Here is a 26,368-nt window from a genome sequence, read left to right as displayed (position 1 = left end):
CAAGTTCACACAGAGTAACTACAGGTCACATTAACTATAGATATGTTGTTTGACAACCAGGAAGTGTCACAATACTATGGAAGCTTGTTTCCACCATGGTATAAAAAAGGTAATTGCGACTTTTTAGACTTGTCACAATTCAGACTTTTTTCTCAGTTTATATCTCACAATTCTGAGGGGAAAAAACCTGAATTGCGAGATATAAATTCACAATTTTGAGAAAAAAAGGTATGTATTGTTAAGTCACAATTTTTCTTTTTCTTTTTTTTATTCTGTGGTAGAAACAAGTTTCATTACAATACTGTCTTTTACTTTCCTTTATATTGTTTTACTATTATTTAAAAACCTAACTTTATTTTTCAATCTTAAAAAAACAAACAAAAAAAAAGTGGCACTTTTGGATATTTTATCACCTAATTCAGTTTTCAAGGGACATTCTAGGGGGTCCCTGGAGAATTTGAGAGACTATGGTTTACGAAATGCATTTTAAGCAGTAATAATTAAAGAAATGAAAACTGCATGTTTTTTGCTTTTGTTTTCTTAATATTTCAAAATACCTTTTTTTTTTTTTAAATCTCCTTTCAATGTTGCAAGCTAAGCACACTTACTAGTTCTATGGCCGTTTAGAAAATAAAAATATATATATATATATTTACTGAACAGTGCTAAACAAATACATTTGAATTGAATTGCATTTTTTTTAATAATATCCCCTAAAAAAATGGCAAAGAAAACTAATATTCTGTAGAGAAATAAATGCTGTAGTTTCTGTAAATGTCCAGATAATATTTTTGGCAGCTAAATGGCCACAGAAAAAAAAAGCCAAAAGTTGCATTTTTGATAAACTCTTCGTATACCATTTTTCTTGCAATATATCATTTGGTCGGTATTCCTAAGAATAAATGACTGGGGGGTTCATTATATTGGGGTCCTTAAAATGAAGACAGTTTGAAAAGCCCTGATTTAATGCTAGGAGATTCATACATTTTAAAGTCTGACTGAAGTGTCCAAATATTTTTTGGGGCCACTGCATGTTGGCCAATGATTTTAGTAATTAAAAAGTAAACCATAATAATAAAACGGGTACATGCCTGTTTGGCTCAGGTCACAAATTTGAAGAAATACTCAATTCTGTTTTTGTTTTTTTCAGGATACAGAAATCAAGTATAACCAGCTATGCCAAAGGCTATCAGAGGAAACAGCTACTGACACAGAGGAAAACAAAGGTGCTGCAGCTTTTGTCCTTCCTGCCGGTGGTTCGGTGTTGTGCTGTCATCATAAATGCCCTAAAAGAGCTTTCATTTCATAGTTCTCTTGTTTCTTTTTTTTATCCTTCTTTCAGATAAAAGTTAGTGAAGTGGAGCTCTTTCTGTTTATTGAGACAGGAGGAGACACAGAGACACTGGGCTGCTCCAGCCCTGCTCCTCTTGAAACAATGCTCATGCACGAGACAGAATGAACAGGAGATCTGGAGATTCTGTTCACACTCACGCAACAGGACGACCCCAATCACTCGCTCCAAATCGCTGCACACCAGCAGAGACAAGCGCACGTCATGGTACTTTGAGAACGATTGCCATGCAACGAAGTTTCATCACTTTGAGGACAGAAGACAATTCGTTCCTTTAGCAACCCCTCCATCATTGTCAAAACCATGCTGTCCTGATGAACAACATTGGATGGAAAAGAAAACCACAAGATTTGAGTGTAAATGTAAGCGTGGATCTACAAAACGCCCCTAGGTTGCATGAAATTTTTTCATTGGCTAATATTGACTCATCCAATCAAAGTACAACTTGAATGGTCACATGATCTTTTACTTGGGTAGCTCCTCACTAGCATATGTGCTTAATAACGATGTCAGTGTGATTGGTTCAGACAGATATTCACATAAACCGAATGCCTGACTTCTGTTTCAATCTGGCATGTGGCATATGTGACGTAGAAACCATCAGCAGTGAGTGGCGATGAAAACTTCTGATTGAAGTCCTGAAACACTAGCCGTCACGTGAGCCTAAAATGAGACGTCTCAAAGGGGAACGGGCAATGTTTGCTGACTGACGATGAAGGCAAATGATACTAGTATGGAAATGAGTCTGAGGATGGGCTGACGATTGTGGTGGTGTCTCTCATTCCTCCTCTCTTAATAAACCACATGCTATTTAATGAAGCTACTGAAAGCGTTTTCTCTGGCTTGCGGCCATGGGAAAACCGGACCTTTCGTAATGTCGTCGGGTCGGGCTGACGCGACATATTTCCGGCAGCTTGGCCCGACCCATCTTTCGGATTTTCTTGGTTTTGAGAATGAAGTTAAATAGAAAGAAGCTTCAACGCAGGAACTTGATGAAGACCCTTAATGGTCCATTTTAAATGTAATGTATTGTACAATTATGACCAACACTGCATCTCTTACAGAGACTCGTTTTTTTTCTTTTTTTTTTTTCTCTTCTTCTTTTGCATTCTAAAGCGTTCAGTCATGTATTATTTTAACAGAAACTACTAAAAAAAGAAGAAAAATAAAAGACTGCAAGGTATCCTTTAATATTAATGTAATCTGTATTTTTATTATTCTGTCTAGACGTTTGAGGTATTTTATTATATTATTGAACATTAATATGGTCTTGGCTTTCCGTTGAGAACATGAAATAGCTCTAATAGATGAGATTCTATTAAATTTGACTGAACTGATGTATTGTTCCAAATGGAAAGAAGATATTGCACATTGTGTCTTCATTTTATCACATTTACCTTTTGAGGAGAGTGGGAAGGATATTTTGTTTTGGATTTATGACCAAAAAAGGAAATTACACAACATCTGTAGCAGAAATATATTCAATAAACTGGAAACTCAAATGGTGCCGTTCATTTCTCGTACAAATTCTTCATAACGACTGTTTCACATATTCACAAGCTGAAACAAACCATAAATGGTGTCCAACTGAAGCATGTTACTGCCTTTGCAGTTATTCTCAATATGAGAGAAGCAATATATACGCCATTTTTCACATACTGTCCTCCTGCAGCCAGTGTAATTGGTGTATCCATTTCATAACTCTCCATTACTGAGGCCTTTTTGCTTCTTTGTTGCTTTCCCATCATCTTTCCACTTCCTCTTCCCCCTAGTGTTTGCCTCTTCTTCCCTGAACTGATTCCTGAGGGGGGGAAACGTGTCAGTAAGAACGACGAGAAGAATGAAATGAGTCCGCTATGTGTGCTGAAGTTAGCGCTCACCTAGACTGCCAGCGCCTGCCACTGTTCCACACGCGTCCAAAAGATGGCAGCCAGTTGGCGTCAGTGTGTGAGCTGTGATCAAAGTTTGCCCCCACACGGTTGGGCGGAAGCTTCTTGAGCTTCTCTTGCTCCTCTGTGATTCAACATTTAAGATGCCTTATTCATAACATCCACAGTAACAGTATATACAGAATACAACTTGCATTTGAACGGAAACCTGGTTAACTACTTAGACTGTGCTAACTATATAAAGAGTAAGAAAAACAATGAAAAAAAGTGCAATAAATAAGGATAACCATAGAAGGAAGACGATGACTGTGGAAGAATGTTTTAATATATATTTTTTCTCCGTTTTTTAATAGGGCTGTCGATATAACGCATTCATTAGTTATGAAAAATGACGCAATTAAAATGACATTTCATACAGTTGAATGGTGATGGACATGAAGCAGGCTAACAACTCACTGTGTGATATAACTTATAGAATACCGTTAGAATGCCCCTAAAATGCAAGATATTGGGGCAAAAATGCTGTAGATATATCTAATTACTAATTCAGATGCAGTTTCTGAAAATAATCATGGTCCTTGTAGCCTAAAAGTTTATGTATTCTATGTTGAATCAAATAGCATATTTCTTAAGCTGCTTTTTGTAATGCTTTTCTCATTTAACACAATGATGACTATCTTTTGGTGATAATTTCTCTAAATTTGATGCAATTAATTAGATTCATGTACATGTACTTAGATTAAAAAAAAAATTGCTTGACAATTATGTGTTCATAGCACTTTTGTGAAAAAAAAAAAACACATTCAAAGAAATGCACACATCACCGGGGGGTTAATAAAGGCCTTCTGATGCATTTGTGTAAGAAAAATTATAAAAGCAGTTATATAAGCCATTAAAAAGCTTGGAAGAGCTATTGGTCTGAAAGAAGAATGTCATATACCCCTAGGATGACTTGAGGGTGAGTAAATCATGGGCTCATTTTCATTTTTGGGTAAACTATCCCTTTATGTATTACATTGGTGAAAGAAAGAAGTGTTTTGCACAGAGATCTTCTCTTTAATATAAACCCAGCCAAAAACAACAAGCATCACCATGAAAGTGAAGTACATACTGTGTTTGAGAAACTCCTGAATTGAGGGGCCCATTTCCTGCGGCCCTTCATCTGGCTCCTCCAATAGCCACGGCGGGACAGCGCCTACAAGTCAACACAGCATGGTCAGCATTACACCTGGGTATTGACACTATTGTGATTCGATTCAATTCTGATCTTGATTGGCTTTGATATTGATTCATTTGGATATGTATATCAGGTACAGTACGTCAATTTTTCACAAATTATTCTGAACTAATTCTGCAAACAAGTCTGTTGGTACATTACTATAATAAAGGTTAAAATTATTGATTTGTATCCAATCATTTAAAGTCGGCATGAAACAGATGTTGCAACAGTCTTTTCTTCCCTATTGTGATTGTTCCAAACCAATCTGACTTCTGACCTCTATAATGCTGCCTGAATCATAATCATACACTGGTCGTTCATTGGCCAGAGGAGAACTGCCCTTTCTTCTGGAAACAAACTTTTTTGCATTATTTTCCTGTTATCTCTGTAAAGCTGCTTTGAAGCAATCTGTAAAATGCGCTATATAAATAAATGTGACAGAGTGAAACAGCTTCTCAAACTAGAAAAAATGTAGGGCGGGACTTGATTTTGTCCATAGGGAGATTTGATTGGATGGTCGTGGTTTGCTACTGCTGTGATGTCATGTGAGTGACAGGTTGCCGCTTTACTCACCAGTATGAACATTTCCACTGCTGGATGAGTTCTGCAAATACAGACAGCAAACCAAAGGTGATGTCTGACATTGTTTATTAATCTAATCAATAATTGCTGCATGTATATAGTGTAAGACAAAATACCTGGTAACCAATGAAAGTTAAGCCAAATCCTGGCTCACTCCGATGACAGTGTGAGGCGAGATCCTCGTGGCTCGGCCCGGGCTGTGCCTCCATTTCATAAGATCGACTGTGGGAACTTCTTATCAAACATCAAAACTCATGCTTTAGGCATTACAAACTCCCATTCTGATCATCAAATGACACTAAACCAGCAATTTCTATTTGTCAATGCTGAAAAATGCATATTACACAAACTTTTAACTGGTGTTAGTCAAAAGTTTGGACACTTATTATTTATTATTATTATCATCATCATTTTCCACATTTTATTATAATAGTACAGTCATCAAAACTATTAAATACATTTAAATATGGGAATTATGTAGTGTTGAAAAAAGTTAAAGAAAATTAAATCCATAAAAAAAAAAAAAAAAACTAAATTCATATAGGTTTACACGTCCAAACATTTGACTACTATTGTATATAATGTATAAAGATTATGGATGCACCAATCAACCTGCAGCAGTATTTCTAGTAACGCTACATCTAGTAACACACAAATACAGAAAACTACCCCTAAAGACAGAAGCATCATAAGTACATTTTAAACCATTTGCTTTGTACTCTACTCAGTACAATGACAATAAAGCTGAATATAATCTTATGTACAACGAATGTAATCCGTTATACTCCCCTTCCCTTGAGTTATCCGTTTATCCGCTTCGCAATTCCTGTTTCACAATCTCTGCATAAACTGCATGGTATCGGATATATATATAAATCACACCTAACATATACAATACCTATCAAGAGTTTGGGGTCATATGATTTTTTAAATGTTTTTGAAAGTCTATTATGCTCACCAATATGGAAGCTTGTTTCCACAACAGAATAAAAAAAATTTCCTTTCTCTGTATTGTGAGATATAAACTCGCAATTGCAAGTTATAAGTCCAATTCTGAGGGAATCATAATTCTGACATTTTCTTACAATTGCGAGTTTATATCTCACAATTCTGACTTTATAACACGCAATTGCAAGTTTATATCATGCAATTCTGAGAGAAATAAAAATAAAAAAAAATCACAAATACCTTTTTTATTTTTTAGTGGCGGAAACAAGCTTCAATAGACCAAGACTGCTTTTTTCTATCGAAAATACAGTAAAATCATTAATATCATGAAGTATTATTACAATTTAAAATAACAGTTGAATTAAAATATATTTTAAAATGTAATTTAATCCTGTGATGGCAAATCTGAATTTTCAGCATTATTACTCTTCAGTACAGTCTGCAATGTCACATGATCCTTCAAAAATCATTCTAATTTGCTGCTCAAGAAACATTTCTTATTAATTATAAAAATATTAAGCAGTACAATTGTTTAAATTGTATTAATATGTTAGGAACTTTTTCAACATTTGATTAAAGTATTTACTCGCAACAGACATCTTTTGTAACATTATAAATTAATGCATCCATGCTGAATAAAAGTATTCATTTATTTTAAAAAAAAATACCTTTAACTTTTGAACTCAAGTGTATTGGAATGGATATTGGAGGTATTGGAGCATTTTGGTAAATGAGTATTGGTGCATCCCTCACGTTTCAGAATAACACTGGTCATAATATTTTACCTGGCTGTTGGTTTATTGCTGTAATGGTCCAGTTCAGCATGCTGTAGCAGTTCTGGATCCGGCTAAGTTTGATTCAGGAAAAGTCAATAGTAATGGTCCATTGTCTCTTTAACGTCATTTTCCCAACAAAGGAATTACTTTGACAAATGCATGCTGTTTTAAAAAATGATCATTAACACTGGGGTTTGAAAAAGTCAAAGTTAATATTTTCATTACACAAACAGAACAGACAAGTACTGAGATATGGATACGCTTGGAGCATCCCAGGAAAACAAACCTCTGATAATGACTGAAGGACCTCCAGTCTGTGCTGCTCCTGAGATCGGATCACCGCAGCTTGCTGAGGACGAAAGAAGAGACTAAAAAACTTAGATGTGGCTCAACTAACCATTAACAACACAAAGATCCTGTATAAAATGTCTTTACCTGTTTAATAAACACATCCTCTTTTTCCTCAAACTGTTCAAGAGCCTTGGAAACCTCAGACTTGAATCTACAATAAAGGCATTCTTCGTTTATTTCTCTGTAGAACATCTGAAAAACTTTTACAGTATCAGTACACTTATGTTCTAAATGCTCTCATGATCACAGCCATTTCCAAAACACAAATAAGCGAGAAAGCTACCTCTCGGTTTCCTCTTCTGTTATGATAAACTTGTCTCGTAGTTTGAGATCTGCTTTATTGTCCCACCAGAACTTGTGTGTGTTTTTCCTGTGCTCTGGGCTGAAATGAAAAGCGCTCTGTGAATAAAAGCGCTCTGTGAAAAAGCGCTCTGTGAACAAGCTCTCCATGCGTATCTCAAATGTTTTCGTGTGATCTTACGTGCTCATGTGCTCCAGCAGTCCTCCATACAGCACAGTGATGTTACTGTCAGTCACGTGTTTCTGCACCTCCAGCGCGCAGCAGTAACACCAGAACTTAACGTCATGATGGGGACTGTATTTCTCCACCTGAGGATTTTTGATGGTCCTCCGTGCTTCTTTGACCTGTAATAACATATGGGAGTGTTACATGTGTGCAGACGCAGAGATGAGCTAGTTTATTTCAGGTAGTGACTCCAAATAGTACTTCGACACTTAAGGCATAGGCTACTTGTTGTCATTGCTGTATAGACCTTATTCACAGCAGCGCCATCTTTGATTTTCAAAGGGAGTGAAAGCGAGGCTGTGAGGGATAGACGTACAGTATCTCTTCAGTGGGGTGTACTGTTATTAGGGGTTCAAGCACGAAGTGCTGAACACCTATTGTAATTGTACTGATTTTTATTATTATTATTATTATTATTCTTCTCCGCTAAAACGCATCGTGCAGCCCAAACTGTAAGTGCTGGAGACTTGAAACTTTGTCAGATGGTAGTACAAAAATCGAGGAAAGGTTCAGAGAGTATGACCCCGATTGGCCTATAGGTGGCGCTATAGCAACCAAAAGCGCGAAACTGCTCATAACTCCTAGACCGTATGTCGTAGACTCAAGTGTCTTATATCATTGGAAAGCTGGACGTCTGACGAACAAAACGTATATCTCCGATTTCATTTCCGTCATGATAGATTTTCCGCCATTTTGAATTTTGTCAAAAATCTACTTTTGCGAACTAGTCCGTGGTTTTTCGTCCGATCGGAACCAAACCAGTGCAGAAATGTTCTCTGGAGTCTGAAGATCAATAATTATCGAAAAAACGTCGATATTTCGATTCAAAGTCGCTAGGGGGCTCAAAATGAACATTGTGGGAGGAGCCTATTTTACTAAAATGGCTATAACTCAAAAAGTAAATGAGATAGCTTCACCAAACTGGGTACACATATGTAGGATTTCAATCTGGGGTCACAGTAACAAAATAGCGACGATTGAACACTAGGTGGCGCTATAACATGAAAAAAACATGAAAAGGGCTATAACCACCTGACCGTTAGTCTGATTGACTTGAAAATTGGTATGCAGTGTCTTGGTCCAAGGTGCCATGTATGTCTATGAGGACATTGACGTATCTCAAAAAACATGGCCGCCATTGGCCAATGAAGTCGAGCACCTATTAGACAAGGTTAACGGAGGCCGATCGGAACGAAACTCGATGGGCATGTTCGACTCATGGCCCTAGAGGTCTGTAAAAATTTTGAAAGAAATCGGCCACTAGTTGGCGCTAACGAGTTTTATGGCTCTGTAATCACATGGTGTTACACTTATTGTCACAAAATGCATATCATTTGATAGATCTGCTCATGCTGAACAACTTTGCCTCTATAACCATTGCTGTCAATCAAACCGTTCATTAAATATTCGCAAACATGTTAAAAACCTACTTTTGCGAACTAGTCCTAGGTTTTTCGCCCGATCTGAACCAGACCAGTCTAGGACAATTCTCTGGACTCTCTAGATCAATAATTATCAAAAAAAAGTTGAACTTTTGCATTTGAGTGGCTGTAATAGGGTCATTTATAAAATGGGCGTTGCAAAATACACTCAAAAGCCTATAAATCCTAAATGAAAACTCAGAACTTCACAAAAATTGGTGAGCATATGTGACATATCATCATTAACAAGCATGCAAAAATTTTTGGAGATCGGACCAAATGTGGCGCTATAACAGTTAAAAGGCTTTAAAACCATATGTTTCCTATGGTAAACTGCCTGTATTGGCTGTAAATGGTCTGATCTGTAAAATGGTCTGTAAATCTCTGATCATACAATTTTCATATCATAATGTTCAAAACTAGTGCAATACAATTCTCTGTACTCACTAGATCAATAATTGTCAGAAAAAGTTGAACTACTTCATTTGGTTAGCTATAATAGGTTCACTTCAAAATGTGGCCTTTACCAAGTGTCCCCGAAAGCCTATATCTCTTTAATAAAAACAAGTCAGAACTTAAGAAGTTCTGCTCTTAAGAAGCATGAAAAATTTCAGACAGATCGGACAAAATTTGCCTCTATAACAGTTAAAAAGGTAAAAATGATATAACATGGCATATTAAGTCAATAAGTGGTATTGTACTGCCCCCTGCTGTCATTTCATCATACTACTCCCTAATATTGTTATATAATTCATATTTAGACTTTATAAAATCATTATTTTAACATTTACAATCACATTTTGTCAAAACTCATCTATTGAAGTATTACTATTGACAATTCTGTCAAATTAAGGAATGGAATCCTGAAACGAAAGTAAAAACGGAGGCCGCCATTTAGGCCACGCCCCCCCAGTACAAATTCACTCATAACTCGAAAACGGAAAGACGCTGCACACTCAAATTTTGATGGTAAGGACCTCTCTTGATCGAAACGTATCGTCGCGGGCCTCGGGCCTTCCAGAGATAAAAGCCCTGAAATATATGCCTTTGAACGATCAGAACTCCCGGTCCCAATCACCCAAAAACACCGCGATGGTCTCATTCAACAAGACTCCTCAAGCACTATCTATGCTCTGAGTTTCAGAATTTTTCGCCTTTTGGTTCCGGAGATATAAGTGATAAACCAAATTCCCATTCATTCATTCATTAATTCAATCAATCACTTCAACTGTTGCACCACTAGAAACACACCACTGTTGTCCACTGGAGGGAGCAGCAGGATTACACATGATCTTTTTATTCGCTTTCAGTATTGGGAAACAAACAAATGCTTTAAAAAGCAATCTTTTTTATTATGATGTTTTTTATTTTATTATGATATTTGTATATATTTTATTTTTTAATTTTTTATTATGATTATTATGAAGTTTTATATTATTAGATAAAGAAATGCCTATAGACAATTAAATATTATTATTATTATTATTATTACGGACTGGTAATACAGATCACAAAGAAATATGTGAAATGGTTAGACCATTAAAAGATATTTTCACAATATCACATCCTAAAAACATGGAAAACATATTTATCTTTGTGTGTGTGTGTGTGTGTGTGTGTGTGTGTGTGTGTGTGTGGATGTGTGTGTGGATGTGTTTGTGTTTGTGTGTGTCTGTGTGTGTAAGCATGCTTAATGGAAAGAACATGGAGAAACTGCTTTGTTTTACTGGTGGATAAAAAAGTCTTTCAAATGAAAGTGAGTCAATTAGTGGTCTTCTACTGCCCTCTGCAGGACATTCTACTTAATAAAATATTTTCACCTGTGCTTTTGCATTAATTTTTGTATAAAGTATATAATTACTTGCATGAAAATCACCTATTATAACACAATCATGTTTTGTCAAAGTTTATCACTTCATTTGTACTGAGCTCTCAGTTTGAACAATTCTGCCCCTCAATCTGAAAATGGTGTTATACAGAGGAGATTTGCAATTATCATTTTGTTACCTATCTTTTATTTTAAATATCTACATCTACAACAAAATGTGTGTGCATGTGTGTGTTCAAGCATGGTTAGTGTATTAAGTATTATTGTTTAAGTATTATTGTTTTCATTTACATTTTAACCACCAGATGAAGACCACTCATTGGTTCATTCTGCTCACTAAAATATTATTTTTCATTTTTTTTCCATTTGAAATATTGTTTAAACTTAATAAAATCATTAAAATAACATTTCAAATCATATTTTGTCTGTTTATAAATCCCACAGACTCACATTGGCTGCAATACTAATGTTTTTGTAAGACACAGACCTGATAGTCTAATCTGTGTGTATTGTGCATATATTATTGATATTATTACTATTGCAAATCATGTTATTGTAACTCATATCTTAATAGAATATTATTTGTAATTTTAATTCTTTATTTCTTAATTGATTTTTTTATGATTACTACAGATATTATCACCAAAGATATCAACTACACCTTCTCTTTTAGTATTGATACGCTGCACACACAGCACAATCACACACTCACTAATGCATTCAAATAAATGTAATCTTAATGTGCTACTTTATTTGTACATGATTAGAGTGAACAGAAATCTAAGACTATTTTTCTTCTTTTGTTAAAGCCATTTCAGACTACAAGTAAGCATTATATTACTAATCATCTATTTTAAAGGTGCCATACAATTGAAAACTGTATTTATCTTGGCATAGTTGAATGATAAGAGTTCTGGACATGGAACTGACATACCGTGAGCCTCAAACACCATTGTTTCCTCCTTCATGTGTAAATCTCCTGTTTGCAAAAGACCGCTGAAAAATGAGTGAATCCCAGCATAACACTGACTGTGACGTTGGAGTCAGGATCATTAATATTTATACCCCCCAAATTTGCATATACCAGCCCATGTTCTAGGCCAGGCAGTGTTAACGTGGACCTGCACAGCTGAATCATCAGAAGATCTGCAGGTATTGTGAAGAAGCAAGCAAGGACAATAGTGAAAATGGCAGATCATGGATATAAATGTTATGTTCGAGGCTGTGCTGCAGATTTGAGAACTTTTCATTCCCTTCCCACAAAACTGTCAACAGGCATGGTTGATGTTTACAACAGGATACCTCACCATTTTAATTCAAAGCTGTTAGTTTGCTCTGCCCATTTTACCACAGACAGTTTTTCTAACCTGGGAGTGGGACAATATCAAGCAGGTTTCGCTCATTGTTTGATACTGAAGAAGGGGGCAGTTCCAACTAATGTTATATTTCCATTACAACCCCTACCGCAAGCAGAAAGTAACATTAGTGATTTTATCCACTACTTGACTGTTGAAGACATTTCTGTTTCAGAGATATCAGAGAACAATTTAAAATATATCAATGCATTCTACAGCACCTTTAAAATAATTATTTAAAATGGAGATCAGGCCATATAATCACAAAAACAGGAAAAGGGCTATAACCACCTGACCATTAGTTCGATTGACTTTAAAATTGGCATGCAGTGTCTTGGTCCAAGGTGCCATGTATGTCTATGCCGCCATCGGTTTTTAGCCCGATCGGAAATATACCAGTGCAGTACAATTTTCTGGAAGCTCTAGATCAATAATTATATAAAAAACTTAAACTTTACCCATTGGGTAGCCATAACAGGATCATTTAGAAAATGGTTATGGCAAAAAACACTCAAAAGCCTGTAAATCCTAAACAAAAACTCAGACAACTCACTAAACTGCCTTATGTGCTTAAAGACCCTAAATGCTTGAACCCCGCTAAATGCTGCTTGCAGCTTTAATTTAATGTGTTTTTGGATTGTTCTGCTTGCGGAACACTTGTAAAACTATATTTTCAAGAAATTTCAGTAGACAAAAAACTCCAAACATGAGCTATGGAAAGTTAAAACTGATCTAGGAGCTTTACACAGCTTTTTACAGAGGATGCCATTGAAAACACGGTATGTCTATCTCTCACAGCCTCGCTGTCGTGGCGCTGCTCTGAATAAGGTCTATGGAAACTTGTTTCCTCCGCGGAATTAAAACTTAAAGGTAATTGTCACTTTTTCTCTCACAATTATGACTTTTTTCTCAAAAACAAATGAACAATAAAAAAAAGTAACGGTCACTTTCTAACAATTATTATTATTATTTTATTCGTAATTCCGAATTTGTATCTTACGATTCTAATAAAAATGTTAAAATTGCGACTGGAATCGTGAGAAATAAAGTCAGAATAGCTGACTTTAGTTTTTGCAATTTACTACGAGTTATAACTAATTAGGACTTTTTCACGCATTTGCGAGTTTATACATGACTTTCTCAGAATTATATTAAAAATTCGCAATTACCTTTTTTTAATTATAATTATTCCTTGGCGGAAACAAGCTACCATACATTGCAAAAGGAAAAAGTAGTATATATATTATTTTTTAAGAGCACATTTTGTGGTTGTCTGCAATCAGCAGACCCATTCATCGATATTGATGTCAACTAAGTTATGAACTGAACTGACTTCATACAGCCACTAAAATCGCTTTGGCTTGATTAAAATGAAATTCAGAAATGGCTCTCTCTTTTTGGGTGTTTTGTTATTTAATACAATCAAATACAAACATTATCTGACAGTGACTTAAGTGCCTAAATCGTATTTGGAGCCACTGAAGCAGTATCGTCAGCTAGTTGTTTAGTTAGCACACTTACCTTATCCATGAATTTGACAAGAATCACTTTAAGTTTACTCTGGTGGCTTTTCCCATGAATGTGTCCTTTTCCAGAAAAATCAGTTTTTCCGCAGATCGAGCAATAAAATGCACCCATGGTTTCTTTAGCCACTGCAAGCAAGCGCTAGCATGATGTCTTCTTCTTCTTCTTTCTTCTTCTTTTGTGTTTTGGCGGTTGGCAAACCAGCTTGAGGTGCATTTCCGCCACCTACTGGGATGGAGAGTGAAGCCTCGTGTATCCTTCTAATCAAATCTGTATCTCTTAAATATTTTAGATGAATATCGTACACCCTGAACTGTTTCTGTGCATTCTGAAATATATTCTGAACTGTAATGACATTGATTTCCAAATCTCTTAATTTTTCAACGTGCTGATGATTTCTTTCTCTTTTATATGCCTTATAGTGTAAAATAACATGTTCAACTGTTTCTGATTTTCCACAATAAATGCAGCAGTCTGTCTCACACTTTCCTATAATATGCAGTGAATAATGAAGGTTAGTGTGTCCTATATGGAGCCTGGTCATAATAGTAGGCCTATCTTCTCTTCTGTTTCCATATACCCTTCTATCAATCCCCACTTTAGGTTGAATGCTGAATAGGTGTCTCCCTTTTGACTCTTTATTCCATTCTTCTTGCTAAATATTTCCAACTACTATTTTAATAATACATTTTTACTTCTGTTTTACTTAATGGAATTTCTATATCTTCCCAAAAATCCTACTCTTACTCCTGTTTGATTAATTCTATATAAATTCTGTAAAATTTCAGATAAAATATCCTGTCTTGAATCTGATTTCCCACTATTTAATGCTGAATATGAGTCTGAATATACTAGGCTACTACATTTAATGGATGGATTTCTTCCACCCACTGCATAGCCAACAGTATTGCCATCATTTCTGTTGTGAATACAGATACGTGATTTGATAATCTCTTAACAATGCTATATTTAAAACAAAATACTAAATATAGCTGCTGCTGTAAAACCAGAATCTGGATTTTTTGACGCATCAGTATAGATTTGAATACTATTAAAATTATTTTGTTTAATATTTATCCACTATTATTTTCTTTTGGCATACATCTTTCCTTTTCGTTTATTTTAACGTGCAACTTCTACTATTAGCATTTGGAACAGCCAAGGGGGTATTATAGGTATTACTACTGTTGAGCTTATTTTTATGTCATCAATTCCTAACTTCTTGGAATCTGTCTCAGCATTCCATCCAAAACTACTTTAATTTACATATTCATGTTCCCAACATTTTTTAATATTCTTTGACTGGATGGGTTTCAACATGCCCCCTTATAGAACACCAGTATGCCATCTATAACTCAAGTCTCCGAAGGTCTAAAGGCAATTCTGCCATTTCCACATTAATTCTCCGATATTTGGAGATTTCTTCTTTTTTGAGAAGCATGTCACTTTAGCTTTTTTACTCACAGTCTAACACTCCACTTATTTACCCATTTTCCCACTTCATTAACTGCTTTCTGCATACTACTTTCCACATACACTACATTTCTTCCCCTTTTCCATAAGGCACCATCATCCGCATATAAAGATTGACCTATTCCTTGTCCAATCATTGTAAATATGTGACCCTGGACCACAAAACCAGTCACATGGGTAATTTTTTTGAAATTGAGATTTATACATAATCTGAAAGCTGAATAAATAAGCTTTTCATTGATGTATAGGACAATATTTGGCCGACATACAACTTATGTTGGCGATTGTGCTGCATTCACTCACAAAAATAAATGTTTTATATCTTTATGGTAGGAAATTTACAAAATATCTTCATGAAACATGATCTTTATCAATAGCCTAATGATTTTTGGCATAAAAGAAAAATCGATCATTTTGCCCCATACAATGTATTGTTGGCTATTGCCACAAATATACTTGTGCAACTTATGACTGGTTTTGTGATCCAGGGTCACATGTAATTTATCATTACATTAAATAATACTGGGCTACACACATTTCCTTGTGGGGTCCCATTATCTATTGAATAAGTCCTAGTAACTTGTTCCAACCCTTGCTTGTGTTCTATTAATCAAAAAGTCCATAATCCAATTATACATTTTTCCTTTAATTCCCATCTTATCTAATTTGATTAAAAGTCCCTCTTTCCAAAGCCTTTTCCAAATCAAAGAAAACCCTACTAACACCTCTTTATTCACTATTGCCTTTCTAATTTCAGATTCTAAACATATTATTGAATCCATTACAGCCTTTTCTAAAGCCACTCTGATATGAACATAATAGTTTTTTTCCTTTCCATTACATATTTTTATCTGGTTATTATCATTCTGTCCATCACTTTGCATAAATTAGATGTTAAAGCTGGTCTATAATTTGATGCTATTGAGTGGTCCTTTCTAGGCTTTGCAAATGGAATTATCACACCAGGTTACCAAGTAGGGAGTTTTCCCAACTCTCAAATCTTATTAAAAAAAAACCTCTAAAATGAATGTTCAGACATTACATCTGAAAGATGTTTTATCATTTCATAACATATTTCGTATTTTTCTGAAGATGCACGTTTCACCCCTTGTAACACCTTCAGTACATTGTAAAATCTGTGACCAATGCATGCAGATGGCACTTTTCGATCCAATACATAAGGATTGCATGATGTTTTCCCAAACACAGTGACGTTTTGTGTTGTTAAATATGCAGCATCGCCCTCTTGTGGTTGGGGTGTATAAATAAACTTTTTTTTAACCCTTATTAAATCTCTTTAAACAACAAACATTATCACTGATAAACAAAAACCCAAGCAGCAAACATATAAATAGATTCTCAATGCTGCATTCTGATCAGAAATGTATAATAGTATTCTGAAATACTACTATTAACAACAAACATTTCTTGTCATTACTGTGATTGTAAAGTGGCACATGATCCTTCAGAAATCACAATATGCTGATTTTGTGCTCAAGAAACATTTCTTATGTTTAAACAGTTTGAGAAAGAACTGTTCTTTTAAACTACTATTAGTAGTTCTTCTCGTGTTAAGTAATTCCTTTTTTCAGCTGCTTTAAGGAAATAAAGAGACATAACATGCATTTGTTTATTTAATAAGGCACAATGAGTAATTTGAGGAAAATGGCACACAAAAACAAAACAATTACATAAATAACAAAATTAAAGAAAGAAAAGCTGATGACATTCACAAGTTCATAAAGAAGAATAAATCATAGGAGGTCTTGCCGTCCACCCTGATGATCTCATTTTTCAGGAGTCAAAGTAGAATTACAGCTCTAACAACGCTTGAATCATATCTGTGATAGACAACATTAAGAGTGAGATCAGATCAACAGAATGCTGCGCATTTCAGCACTCGACCCTCACCTGGATAGTTCATGCTCCTCTTCAGCATTCTGAAGGAATCTCCTGTGAGTGTGTGGATCTCATCTCTCAGTCTCTGCCGGCCGTCCAGCGTGAGATGCCACAGACACGACTTCCTCTTGCCATCTCCAGACACCTGCTGCGGGGTCTTTTTAAAACTGTTGCTGAAACACAGATTATGTCGGATTGTGTTTTTCCACCCGTCCGGAGCCGTGATGAAAAAGGGGAAGTGCTCTCTAGAAAGACAGTAAAAGAAAACGGGATGAGAAGCACTGGAAAAAGTAAATAAAACAAATGAAGGGGTGAACAAATATAAATATATGTACATGTATATGCACACGCACACCTGTCAAAAGTTTGGAAACATTACAATTTCTTTTGTTTTTGAAAGGATTCTTGAAATATTATAAATTCTAACAACTGTTTTCTATTTGAATACATTTTAAAATGTAATTTACTTCTTGGTCATATGATCCTTCGGAAATCATATGCTGATTTGCCGCTTAAGAAACATTTCTTATTACGTCGAAAACATTTTTTGTGGAAATGGTGATACTTTTTCCAGGATTCTTTGATGAATAGAAAGTTCAATGAACAGCTTTTATTAAATCTATTAAAGCTTTTATTAAATAGATGCAATTTAAATTGCATCCTTGATGAATAAAAGTATTATTCTCTCTTTTTCAAATGTATTAAAATAGAAAACAACTATTTTAAATTGTAATAATATTTCACAATATTACTGTTTTACCCTATTTTTGATTAAATAAATGCAGCCTTGGTGAGCATAAGACAAACACAATTGTAATATTTTCAAACTTTTGACAGGTTTTTAATATTTTTTGAGAGCCTGATTACAAAAACAAAAGTCACACCATTAAAAGCCATGACCCAAGCACACAATTACAATATTCTCATTAAATTTTTTTTGTAGACAGACTTGCACTGCACAATAATTTTTCCAAGCACATCAAAACCATAATGGCAAACAGCGCGTCTCGGCGGAAATAATCCATTACCTATCGACTTTAAGATGTCAGCCTAATTTTCCTATCGGGCCGATAAAGATAATTTTAAAAATGAAAAAAATATCGTCCGATACTGATTTGGTGGCCGATATAACCAACCCCGATATAGATGTTATGCATCATCTATATACTTTTGGAGTTGGTTCAAATCCTTAACCCTATCCTTGTATAAAAGAGCATTGGGACCTGGTGAAGTTATAGATCTGCTGTACGTTGAGACTGCCGTGTCGGCTGCTGCTGAGAGCCATGGCGATGAGGATGCAGTAGTTCACAGGAGGCCGAGGCCATCCGCCACTCTTCAGGTTCAGGCTGTCCTGCAGTGCTCTCTGAAGCCTTCTGTTCTGAGTCAGACCCAGTTTGCGAGGGGACACTTTAGGAGTCCTCCCCTTCCGAGCACCCTTCACCTTACGACAAACAGGCACGTCTACAGAGGAAGCGTCATCTTCATCGGTCAACTGGGACAAGGTGGAAACGGTCAGGTTCGCATGACACTATATTAACGTAGCAAACAAGCATGTAATGTTGTTTGACTCATACCTGATACTCGCTGGAGAGGGAGGTGTCGTGTATTGACTCATTCAGGCAGGTCTCATCAGGCAGGATCACTCGACGCACACTTTTCTCCTGAGGTGTGGTGGTTCTTGGCGTCGTTGACAGCGCTGTTAGTTTTTGGGGTGTTGGGGCTTTTGGGTAATTACTAGGGTATTTTATGGGGCAGGCTAAACTGGGATTCACCATCAACCACAGATTAGGTTGTATTTCGGGCTCTTTAAAAGACGGAAACAATTATGTTTGAAGGGCACAGTGACAAGACTTTTGAAGAAAGTTGAAGAGTTGAAAAAAAAAAAAAAAAAAGGTAATGTACACAAGATTCTTATCAGAATGTCTTTCATAATTTGGAACCAATCCGAAAGGAGCCTCAATTAAGTATTTTCAGAGAATCAAACACTATTCTACAGGATAATCTGGAATTTGTACCCCTGTAATTTAAAGCAATCAGCACTGACATTTCTTAAAATATGTCTTTGCCATTGTTTTGTCTCAAGATGCACACCAATGTGTTTTTCTAAGGTACATTTATAAAAGCTACTTAAATGCCTTAATTGAACTAAGGCCTAATCCACGGTATCAAATTAAGCCCATGTACATTTTAATGTAACTAATGGTGTACTATTTAGCAGTAATCCTACTAGTTTAAATGAAATAATATATTGCCATTGGGCGGGGGAAAAAACTGCCAACTGTCAAAGCAAGAAGGCTAATTTACAGATAATATTTGGATAAATTAAATATTATAAAAATAAACATGAAAACAAATTGAATAAAATAAACTTGAAATGACATTTTAAATAAATACATAAACTTAAAATATGAAATAAATAGATAAAATATATTTTAAAATAAATTAATAAACAATGAAATTAAATATTATAAAAATAAACTTGAAATAACATTTAATAAAATAAACTTGAAAATACATTTTAAATAAATAAAATTACATTTTAAATAAATAGCCTACATAAACTTGAAATGTCATTCTAAATAAATAAAATAAACCTCTGTGAAAAACCTCTCATCGACTGGGAGATCTGTGTTTGTTCCTATAAATGGTGTAGTAGGAGATTATATTATTGGTGATGTGACGGATGAACACACACCTCTGGCGCTGAGCGGGAGCTGGAAACTCTTGTGAGCTGCTACTGGTGTTACTGGTAATGATCTTCTGGAGATTCTGGCGTAGTGCCACTGCGCCAGATACTGGTCAGTCCGCTTGTCATCTGCCAAACCACGACACTTCAGTGATACTCAACAAACGGCCCTGTTTCGCAGACTCGAGTGAATTACTCACTGAAATTATATTACCGTGGTAAAACTGATCAGTCGTCGTCGTTAACTTTATTTCTTCGTTCATGTCCCAGTCATGTAAGCCACTGGTTAAATGAAGGTCGAGAATTCTGCTTTTGGATTGAAGCTGTAAATACATTTTGTCGATTATTTTAGAACAGCCAGCAAAACGTGTGTAGGCTAAATAAAGCCCAGTATCTTTTTTTTATTCAAATAAATGTGTCGTTGTATCAATTAAGACTTCAACTGTGGCGATATCGTTCATTATAACAGGTGGGAATCATTAAGCTTATTAGGAATCAAGAGTGTTCAACAAGTTTTCATTGATCACTGGCGCCAATTGTCATTCTAAAATCAGTTCGTCACTTCGTCTTTTATGCGCATACATTTTGACTACAAAAACGGTGTTAAACATTTCCGCACTGGGTTTGTTGACCAGGAAGAGACAGTTCATTCAGCTTAACACATGTTCACGTTTTGTGACAACATTCCCCGCTGTATTTATTGACACTGGTTTGAGTGGAATGCCATTATTTGAAATACTATAGGCCTATCTAAAATAAAAAAAAATAAAAATAGCCTATTTCACAACATAAGTGATAAATGAGCTAGGCCTATAAAACTAGAAACATAGCCTATCTATAAAACATGGAAACTTGTGCTAACCTAATATTTCTGAAAAATACACCTCTCTTAAGAAGGCCCTAAAAAAAAAAAAAACTACAGACATAAAACCATGTTTTTAGAACAACATTTATTTGAAAAGCAATAAACCATTCAGTTTGAAATGATTGATAAATATAGTACTTTTGTGTAATTCCCTTTTACATCCAACACAATAGGTATACTGTTACTTAATATAGACTGACATTTTCTAAAGTTATCGAAAATGCGGTTGAATTATTTTTGAAGTTCAATAGATTTCATGAAGTGTTACTGAAGTGAATCACATTGAGCTCAGCCTGAAAAGAACACACTAATAATGAGTCCAGCCACGAGGGCCACCATAGCCAAAGACAGAATGACGGTGATGACCACCATGGCTCCACTGCGCGCGGGGAGACCACTGTTTATCGCTTGATAATCAGTGACTGGAAAAAAGACAAGAAAAACAAACAGACCTGATTACATACTCATCTCACAATACAAGCTGGGGATTTATTCTTTACATTTTTTGATATGATAAAAGATATATCATGATAAAATTGGTACATGTATAATTTATTACAAGCAGCTTTTTAAAGATTTAAAATCACAGAAAGTCTATTACCGGTGGTAGTTGTATCAGTCAAGACTGCGCTGGTATCATTATCAATTTTGTACATCAGGCTGAAAGATAAAGACATTTATAATGAGATTTGATTTGCTGTGTAATGGTCATACACAGACACACATTGGGTTTTCATGTTTTATGGGGAAATTACAAGGCGTAATGATTTGTATACTGTACAAACTGTATATTCTATCCCTTTACGCTAACCCTACTCATAAACCTACCCATAACAGAAAGCTTTCTGCATTTTTACATTTTCAAAAAAATTCACTTAGTATGATTTCTAAGCTGCTTTCCGATTGGGGACCAGAAAATTTCCCCACAAGGACAAGAATTCCAGATATTGCCATATTTGTGAGGACATATTGTCCCCATAAGTGTACCTGAACCACACACACATACAGAGAGAGAGAGAGAGAGAGAGAGAGAGAGAGAGAGAGAGAGAGACCTTAGACACTAATGAGGAACTCTAATGGATTTCATTCAACTGTAAAAAAAATCATAGTTTCAAATCAAAAAGTCACCTTCATTTATATTGTTAATATAGATTGTTTTAAAGCAGCTTTACAGTGATAATAGAAAATTAAAGTAACAGAAATTGTTTTGGCTTTACAGCAGCTCTAGAATAAAGTTATTGTCCAGCTAAAGTTAGTTTTTGATTGATTCACTTACGTCGCAAAGATCATTAGTTATTAACTTAGGGGCCGCTAACACGACACCGTTTTAACTGAAACGAGAAAACTTTTAATGTGTTCTGGCTGTTCATTTGCATGAACACATACATATAGAACAGCATGACAACAGTGTTTGGTGGCTCAAGAACGCAAATTTTGAAATAGGTTCCAATGTGCAAGTCTTGAAAAATGTAGAAAAACTTTATCTCCGTGTAAACTTCAAAAACTTGAATCTGTGCGAGCATGCATATTATGTGTTTAGTCTATATGTATGTGCATTTGAATATATATGTGGGCAGGCAAGTAGTCTTTTTAAAAAAAAAAGTGACCTCACCAAATTACTTGTCTGGCCTGCATAATACAGAATTAGTCGCTTCTGCGTATCCATGCGAACTGGAATCATTTTGACAATGTTTTATCTGTACAGAGGTAAAGGGAAGGAAGGAGGCATTTACAGGGGAGAGACTAGTTGACACATCAGGACAGCGTTGTCGTCGTGTCCAGGTCCTTCATCAGATCTAGATACGGCCTAAGACTAAGCGTAGACGCCATTCTTCTTATGATGTAACGAGTACATCAGGATTTATGGGAAGTGTTCTCAGTTCCGTCTGACAGTTTATGCAGCCTAACATTGAATTATAGAAGTTGATAATGTGTTATTTGTATGCTAGGTCAAAGAGATGTGTTTTTAGTCTAGATTTAAACTGATAGAGTGTGTCTGCTTCCTGGAAAATGTTAGGAAGACTGTTCCAAAGTTTAAGTGCCAAATAGGAAAAGGCCAGCAGTCAATTTTGATATTCTAGGTATTATTAACTGGTCAGAATTTTGAGATTACATAGATGTGAAGGTCTATAATGCGTTAGGGTTAAGTACTGCGTTAAGTACTGTGGAGCTAAACCATTTAGTGCTTTGTAAGTTATCAGCAATATTTTAAAATGTATATGATGTTTAATAGGGAGCCAATGCAGTGTTGACAGAACTGGGCTAATATGGTTATACTTCCTGCTTCTAGTAAGAACTCTAGCTGCTGCGTTTCAGACCAGCTGTAGTTTGTTTATTAAGCATGCAGGGCAACCACCCATAAGAGCATTACAATAATCTAGCCTTGATGTCATGAACACATTAACTAATTTTTCCTCATTTGTCATTGAGAGCATATGTCGTAATTTAGATATATTTTTAAAATGGAAGAATGCAGTTTTACAGATGCTAGAAACGTGGCTTTCAAATGAAAGGTTGGTATCAAAGAGCACACCAAGGTTCCTAACCAACGACAAAGACTTGACAGAGCAGCCATTTGTTAGACAGTATTCTAGGTTATTATGTGCAGAGGTTTTTGGTCCAATAATTAGAAACTCTTTTTTCAGATAACATAATATTTTGAGTTTCTGTTGATTAAACAAATCTCTTTGTATTAACTCGAATTTTAGTATTAATGAAGCAACCAGGTTTCTTTAAGTTAAACCATCACACACACACACACACATACTTGTAAGTTGTTCCACTTTTTAGGCCTTTCAGAAGGTACCCTGGTAGACTGACAGGACAAGATGGAACCTTGAAAGTCTCTGTTTCTGCAAGACACACAAGTCATAATGCTTACTCTTCAGACAATGTCATGTAAACCAAATTCTGGATGAAAGCGATGCATACTGTTTGCAGTGCTGGGCAGTTCTATGTACAGCAGTTCAGCGGACTTGTTTCCATAAGTAGAGCAGTCAGGCAGTTTCAGAAGAAAAGAGTTTGGGAATCTGCCCGCCAGCACCCCGTCTGTTTCAGGACTCAGCACTTTAATAGGGATTTCTAAAAAGCAAATAATAATCAAAGCCTTTGAATAAACACTTACTAAATGTATTTAAACACTTACTGGCAACAAATATTAAGCAACAGTAGTTTGTAGTGGTAATGTGAAGCTATAAAAAGTTATTATTTTTACCTGCAAAGTTTAGGGGACACAGCGCCCCCAGGATGAAGAGCACAGTCAGCATATTGTCCTGTAGAGTTCAGGTGTGTGCACAACTCACAATGCTCTGGATAAAACTGTGGGATGGGAAATAAAAGGATAACAGTATGGCTGAAAACCAGACAAGCAGGACTGAACAGTATGATTGAGCCAATCAGTAACCACAGAGAACAGGTCTGTCCAGGTGTGTATAAAATAACAGCCCTTCCCTTCGATACACCTTAGGGAGGCCTTCAATCTGGAAGGCATGTTCTAACTGACACCATAAATCCTTTATTATATTGACTAGTTGAGGGACAATGACTAATATTCATTACGTCATGTTTTTCCAAACCCAACTTTCTTTGTTATGTGGAACACAAAATGATGAATCTTCAAGCTTCAAAAGTACCATAAAAGTGGTCCATACAACCAGTGCACTATATTCCACATCACCTTCTGAAGTCATACAATAGCTTTGTGGAACAAACAGACCAAAATATTTCTTTATTACTATTGCAAGCATGGCTTCTTGTGAAATCAATATTGATTCTTAAGAACATTTAATCTCTCTATTGCCGTTATGCTTATAAGTCTAAAGTTATACTTTATCATCTGTCGTTCTGTCATTTAAAGTCACCATGAAATTAAAATGGATAATTCTTATTTTTTATGGAATGTTGCAGTATTTATTATAAATGATTTTTCCATTGTTATGAATTATTTAAAAAAAAAAGAAAAAAGATACCCGTAACCTGTCCTCGCGCCGTAATACTTCTATGGGGTGGAAGGGTGGGCTACTTCGGGAAGCGGTGCCGATAGTTCAGGGGACCATGGCGGAGCCGGCAGTTCAGGGACCTAAGGAGGATCATTGTTTAGTAGCACTCCGTTCTTTGGGAAACCCAGGTGAAGTCATTGACTTTTGTTTTGTTAAAAAATTAATTAATTTTTTTTTTTTAAATCAATTATGATAACAAATATTTAATAACTTTTTATCTCATAATTTAGACTTTTTATGTTATAATTTTGTCAACATAATTTCAAAAACATCTTAAAAGCAAACACATTCTCCCCACCTTCTCTCTGATTTTGGAGGCAGAAGTCTCCAAACTCTTCCTTCCAATCACCCTACTACCTGTCCGCTTGATCCTATCAAGCTCATCTCCTTCAAGCCATTTCTTCCTCAGTTGTACCCACACTTACTCACATCATCAACACCTCTCCCCACTCTGGTACCTTTCCCACAGCATTTAAGCAGGCTCGGATAACCCCACTGCTTAAGAAACCCACTCTAAACCCAGTACTTTTAGAAAATTACAGACTGGTATCCCTTCTTCCATTCATTGCTAAAACACTTGAACGAGTTGTGTTCTACCAAGTCTCTACATCCACAAAACAATCTCCTGGACAACAACCAGTCTGGATTCAAAAGTGGCCACTCAACTGAGACTGCCCTGCTCTCAGTTATTGAAGCTCTGAGACTGGCAAGAGCAGCTTCCAAACCCTCAGTACTCATCTTGCTGGATCTGTCTGCTGCTTTTGACACAGTTAACCACCAGATCCTCCTGTCAATCCTCATGACGAAGGGCATCCCAGGAACCACACTCCAGTGTTCTCAGGTAGGTCCTTCAGGGTGTCATGGAAGGGTGAGTTGTCTAAGTCGCAACATCTAGATACTGGAGTGCCTCAGGGCTCAGTGCTTGGACCACTTCTCTTCTCCATCTACTTGTCATCACTAGAATCAGTCATTGACAAACATGTTTTTCCTATCACTGCTATGCTGATCATACGCTGAACACTACCTCTTATGCCAGCCAGATCATCCGACGATCTTGGCCTGCCTGACAGACATTTCTTGCAAGATGAAGGACCACCACCTTCAGCTCAACCTTGCGAAGACAGAACTGCTTGTGGTCCAGGCCAACCCAACACTTCATTACAACTTCTCCATTCAGCTAGGTTCATTAACCATAACTCCATCCAAGACAGCCAGGAACCTTGTAGTTGTGATTCATGATCAGTTAAACTTCACAGACCACATTGCTAGAACTGCCCGGTCCTGCAGATTTGCCTTATACAACATTAGGAGGATCAGGCCCTTCCTATCGGAGCATGCTACACAACTCCTTGTCCAAGCTCTTGTTCTATCCAGACTGGACTATTGTGATTCTCTCTTGGCAGGCCTTCCAGCATGGACTGTCAAACCTCGGCAACTGATCCAGAATGCTGAGTGGTCTTTGATGAGCCGAAGAGAGCACACATCACACCTCAACATCAAGAAATGGCTGAAGACGCATCTTTTTCGTCAACACTTGACCCATTAATACTTACTATTCTCTCTCTCTCTCTCTCTATATATATATATAAAAACCTTGCTAACTGTGCTTGATAAACTGAGACTAGTCACAGCACTTGCATGTTGTTGCCCTATTGTTGGTTTGATTGCTGTTTATCT

At 36.0% G+C, this 26,368-nt stretch overlaps 4 protein-coding genes across 8 annotated transcripts in view; 1 reads left to right on the top strand and 3 right to left on the bottom strand.

Moving 5' to 3' along the window:
- Window positions 1-2,863, top strand: part of arhgef12b (Rho guanine nucleotide exchange factor (GEF) 12b) — a 79,398-nt gene extending 76,535 nt beyond the window's left edge. For 3 of the 4 annotated variants that reach the window (XM_084115021.1, XM_084115020.1, XM_084115019.1), the window contains 2 exons: window positions 1,151-1,226; window positions 1,386-2,863. In XM_084115021.1, the coding sequence (XP_083971147.1) occupies window positions 1,151-1,226; window positions 1,386-1,459 (150 nt within the window). In that variant the 3' untranslated portion in view covers window positions 1,460-2,863. Of the gene's footprint in view, window positions 1-1,150; window positions 1,227-1,342 lie in introns of all 4 variants that reach the window. The other variant, XM_084115022.1, reaches the window with a different exon arrangement.
- On the bottom strand, window positions 2,815-13,952 carry cenatac (centrosomal AT-AC splicing factor). Of its 2 annotated transcripts, none has more exons than XM_084115023.1 (11): window positions 13,768-13,952; window positions 7,598-7,761; window positions 7,400-7,498; window positions 7,201-7,267; window positions 7,052-7,114; window positions 6,775-6,836; window positions 5,158-5,275; window positions 5,033-5,063; window positions 4,352-4,435; window positions 3,232-3,364; window positions 2,815-3,152 (listed from the first exon to the last, which is right to left on the bottom strand). In XM_084115023.1, exons 1-11 carry the CDS (start codon window positions 13,882-13,884, stop codon window positions 3,047-3,049), a joined length of 1,044 nt encoding a protein of 347 aa, XP_083971149.1. In that variant the 5' UTR covers window positions 13,885-13,952; the 3' UTR covers window positions 2,815-3,046. The 2 variants fall into 2 exon arrangements, with proteins under 2 accessions (XP_083971149.1, XP_083971150.1); XM_084115024.1 differs by having other exon boundaries at window positions 5,158-5,272.
- A 2,909-nt stretch (window positions 13,953-16,861) lies between these two features.
- Window positions 16,862-20,233, bottom strand: foxr1 (forkhead box R1). Its single transcript, XM_084113126.1, has 6 exons — window positions 20,043-20,233; window positions 19,838-19,957; window positions 18,717-18,946; window positions 18,366-18,634; window positions 17,155-17,387; window positions 16,862-17,084 (listed from the first exon to the last, which is right to left on the bottom strand). The coding sequence occupies exons 1-6, from the start codon at window positions 20,161-20,163 to the stop codon at window positions 17,056-17,058; spliced, it is 1,002 nt and encodes a 333-aa protein (XP_083969252.1). The 5' UTR covers window positions 20,164-20,233; the 3' UTR covers window positions 16,862-17,055.
- Window positions 20,234-20,495: 262 nt separating this feature from the next.
- On the bottom strand, window positions 20,496-24,751 carry upk2 (uroplakin 2). The gene is made up of 6 exons (XM_084114889.1): window positions 24,662-24,751; window positions 23,908-24,011; window positions 23,625-23,774; window positions 23,461-23,545; window positions 21,295-21,353; window positions 20,496-21,115 (listed from the first exon to the last, which is right to left on the bottom strand). Exons 2-6 carry the CDS (start codon window positions 23,957-23,959, stop codon window positions 20,982-20,984), a joined length of 480 nt encoding a protein of 159 aa, XP_083971015.1. The 5' UTR covers window positions 23,960-24,011; window positions 24,662-24,751; the 3' UTR covers window positions 20,496-20,981.
- Between the last annotated feature and the right edge of the window lie 1,617 nt (window positions 24,752-26,368).

Source organism: Abramis brama (assembly GCF_963993115.1).
Source record: "Abramis brama genome assembly, chromosome: 5".
Lineage (NCBI taxonomy): Eukaryota > Metazoa > Chordata > Actinopteri > Cypriniformes > Leuciscidae > Abramis > Abramis brama.
Note: the sequence above shows the minus strand (reverse complement) of the source record. Positions and strands in the feature narration are given on the sequence as shown.

Coding starts and splice junctions, on each gene's coding strand:
- upk2 (XM_084114889.1), bottom strand. CDS start 23,959: ATGCTGACTGTGCTCTTCATCCTGGGGGCGCTGTGTCCCCTAAACTTT. Junction 23,775..23,907: donor GTGTCCCCTAAACTTTGCAG/GTAAAAATAATA, acceptor TTTGCTTTTTAG/AAATCCCTATTAAAGTGCTG. Junction 23,546..23,624: donor ACTGCCCAGCACTGCAAACA/GTATGCATCGCT, acceptor TGTGTCTTGCAG/AAACAGAGACTTTCAAGGTT.
- cenatac (XM_084115023.1), bottom strand. CDS start 13,884: ATGGGTGCATTTTATTGCTCGATCTGCGGAAAAACTGATTTTTCTGGA. Junction 5,276..6,774: donor AGCAATAAACCAACAGCCAG/GTAAAATATTAT, acceptor ATGTTTGATAAG/AAGTTCCCACAGTCGATCTT. Junction 5,064..5,157: donor TAACTTTCATTGGTTACCAG/GTATTTTGTCTT, acceptor CTGTATTTGCAG/AACTCATCCAGCAGTGGAAA.
- foxr1 (XM_084113126.1), bottom strand. CDS start 20,163: ATGTATTTACAGCTTCAATCCAAAAGCAGAATTCTCGACCTTCATTTA. Junction 19,958..20,042: donor GACTGATCAGTTTTACCACG/GTAATATAATTT, acceptor GTGGTTTGGCAG/ATGACAAGCGGACTGACCAG. Junction 18,635..18,716: donor CCCTCTCCAGCGAGTATCAG/GTATGAGTCAAA, acceptor ACCTTGTCCCAG/TTGACCGATGAAGATGACGC.